The 3501-nt window shown below is 25.8% G+C and overlaps 1 protein-coding gene across 1 annotated transcript in view; it reads right to left on the reverse strand.

The window, feature by feature from the left end:
• Positions 1 to 790, reverse strand: part of LOAG_13147 (hypothetical protein) — a 4472-nt gene extending 3682 nt beyond the window's left edge. Inside the window, exon 1 of the mRNA XM_020448651.1 lies at positions 524 to 790. Within this exon, the coding sequence (XP_020301224.1) occupies positions 524 to 642 (119 nt within the window). The 5' untranslated portion in view covers positions 643 to 790. The remainder of the gene's footprint in view (positions 1 to 523) is intronic.
• Between the last annotated feature and the right edge of the window lie 2711 nt (positions 791 to 3501).

Here is a 3501-nt window from a genome sequence, read left to right on the forward strand (position 1 = left end):
GAAATAAATTCCAACATTTCTCACCTTCTATATTACAAAAGTCCTTTTAATAATTATCTAAATTTTAAACAAGTACTCTTCCCGATCTTATTAATTTCGAACTTATTTAGAGATCAATACGATCGAAAAGAATACTCATTTGAAATCGAAATAATTAATCTTTTAAAAATATGATCATTTGCAATCGATTTTAGAATAATGTCTCTCTCAAAAGTCTACAAATTGTTATGGAAAAAAAAAGGAAGGAAAAATATATCCAAATGTAATACTCGTATCGTACGAAGGAAAGGAGAATTTGAAATTTCAACATTCATTTTCTCAATTTCTAACATCTTTTTTAAAAAAAATTCCAATAGCTTAAATTATGGTTTTAAACAAAAAAAAACAAAAAACAAAAACAAAAATAAAAATACTAAATTTGCTCAAAAAGCCGATTTAAATGCATTCAACATAAATTTAAATCGAATAATTATTTTTTAATTTTTCAAAAAATAAAAATAAATAAATTTAAAAATAAACAAACGAGGATGATTGCATCGGTGATCCATTCCGTTGTTGAATCAATAATGAATGAGTAACATCCTCACCGGAACAATCTTCATTCATCATTATCATTCCGCCACCATTACTCAATTCACCCATCAATATCACGCTTTATCGTATCCTTCGTCCAATTTCTTTGTCTCACTTAATTGTCGCAACTAATAAAACGAACAAAATAATACCTTGGTTGTAGCACTTTGTTCGCACGATTTCTTTTACGTAATTTATGTTTCCTCAATTTCTAGAATAAAAATATACTTTTAATAAATTTAATACTTCAAATATATTGTATTAAAGGTAACGTTGCCAACATACAAATACACACCAATGATAATAAAATATAAATTTTTCGAAAAAAATTCCATTAAAATTTAAAAATTCATTACTTAATAATTTCCGCAAATCCCAATACTACATCAAATGTATTTTATAAATGAAATATGGAGGGAAAAAAAAAAGAAAAAAAAACCAAACTAGCATGAACAAAATGATCCATTCACCATTATAATACATTTGATGCTCATGAGACAGGCAACAACATCAATTATCATTGTCCAATTGAATGGGTCAATTTTCGCGGGGGAAAAATACCTGTCACAATATATTTACCTTTCTTATGCAGTAATTAAGTTTTACATTCATTTCATATTGGTGCAAAATCGTAATTCATTCCTTATTTCATTTCAAAAAATTTCGCTTATTTAAGGAAAAAAAAAACTCTTTTTTTTTCTCCCTTTGTTAAACCATTGGATACTTTAGTGAGACGAAAAGTTTTGTGGTTCAGAATGAAAAAAAAAAAAAAAAAAAGAGAAAAATCTTATTTGAAAATTTCTTTTCTTTGTTTAAATGAAAAATGGCATAAATATGGCAAAAAAATAAGAAAAAAAAAAAAAAGATGAAAGATTTTAAATAATGCAAAAAATTTTGCTCAAAAATGAGTACTTTAATGGAAAAAATAAAAGGAATTTTCTTTTTCTTTTCTTTTTTTCTCCCTTTATAGGAGAAAAGGAAAAAAAAATGATTAACTAAACTATACATATAGCAAACATATACACACACACACACACACATACATACATACATACATACATACACACACACATACATACACAAACATAAACAACTGAATTGCAGAAAAAAAAGAAATAAATTAAATTGATTAATTAATATTCCGTTTAGAATTCTGAAATATATTTAAAATTAATTAAACAATGAAAAAATTTTTCTTTTCTTCTTCATAAAATGCCTAAATATAGTTGTTTAATACAGTAGTTTATTGGGAAATTATTTTTGGAAGACAATCGATAAAATTCGGATATTAAAAGGAAACGGGAAATATGGATATGATGGTTAGGAATTTTTTTTTAATATAAAATTAATGAAGAATTCTTTAATAAAAATCAAAAAAATTGTATAATATTTCAAATGATTTTTAAATAAGATCATTCGGTAAAAAATTTGAGTATCATATATTCCATTACAAGATCTTTTAGTTTTCTATTTAACAGTAATGAAATTTAGAAATTTGATGCAGAACATTACAAAAATATTGATATGTTTTAGGAATGAGAAAAGAAGGTCGCTCACTATTCATTATTCTGGAAAATTGATTGTCACATTTAGTGACAAGAGAATCAATAAATGACAGGCATCGTTTGATAATTTATCAGTGACAATATTTTTCATTGATAAACTATCACAAATGCTATAAAATTTTAAACGCAATGGTAAAATTTTATAATTACACAAACAAATTAATCAAAAATCTTTATTTGGTAATAAAGGTTTAATAAGTGATTAGAGGGAAAGAGAGAGAAAAAGGAAAGAGAGATAAACCGTAGAGGAGAGAAGTAGAGACGTAGTAAAAGAGAGATTATGATCGGCGTATGATAGATTGCATTTCAGTATAACATTGACAACATCATGTTGAAAAGCCCAAATGATCCGGATAATTTGGCTTTTATACCAAATGGACTTTACGATGAACTTGACAAACTTCCACAAAATGAAAATCTTTTTGAATGCTTTTTCTCTCATCTCACTTCCTTTCTACCTTTCATTTATTCATTTTTTTCTTCTTTCGCTCTCTCTCCCGCTTTTTTTTTAAAAAAATTTAAATTAAAATAACAATGATACTGTGGAAAAATAAAACTAATAAACAAAACGAAAAGTTCGATTTAACAATTCCACCAGAGAGAAAAAAAAATTTGAAATTTTAGATAGCAAATGCATTTTATTGTGAAATGTAAATATTCTGCAGAAAGTAAAAAAAGTTTAAAAATGAGAAAAAATGAAGGGAAGAGTAAATGCACATAACAAGTAAATATATATATATATTTATATTTATATTTATATTTGTATTTATATTTATATTTATATTTGCATTTATATTTATATTTATATTTATATTTATATTTATATTTATTACATTTATATATAAAAGAGAAATGGAAAAAGGCTCTTCAGGAGAAGAGAGGGAAGAAATATATTCCTTAATAAGAAGAAGCAAAAAGAGGAAATGGACAAGTAGCAGGACATGAAGGAGACAGAGACAGAAGAAGAGAAAGACAAAGAAAGAGAGGGAAAGAGAGAGATACATGAAAAAAGGGGGTGTGGGTTAAAAGCGTATTTGATTTAAAGTATAATTGAAAATTGTTTGCATTCTCAACCAAAAAGGAATTAATATAAAAGGTACAATAAGTGTGGGCTTCGGAAACTTATTGACATATGATTAGATGAAGGGTGAATTATTTGTCGTTTCTATTTATTAATAAATCATTATAAATTCCGGGGGGAATGGACAGTTGCACTGTTATCGATTTCAGCTCAAATAATCAACCATTGTCAATTCATTCTCAAACCACATTTGCATATTTATAATGCTTAATATATAAATTTAATTACTGGTGATGGTAGCAGCATTTGGCTTAGAAAAGATAAACGTAATCGCTAGTTCCT

This window comes from Loa loa, assembly GCF_000183805.2.
Source record: "Loa loa unplaced genomic scaffold supercont3.709, whole genome shotgun sequence".
Classification (NCBI taxonomy): domain Eukaryota; kingdom Metazoa; phylum Nematoda; class Chromadorea; order Rhabditida; family Onchocercidae; genus Loa; species Loa loa.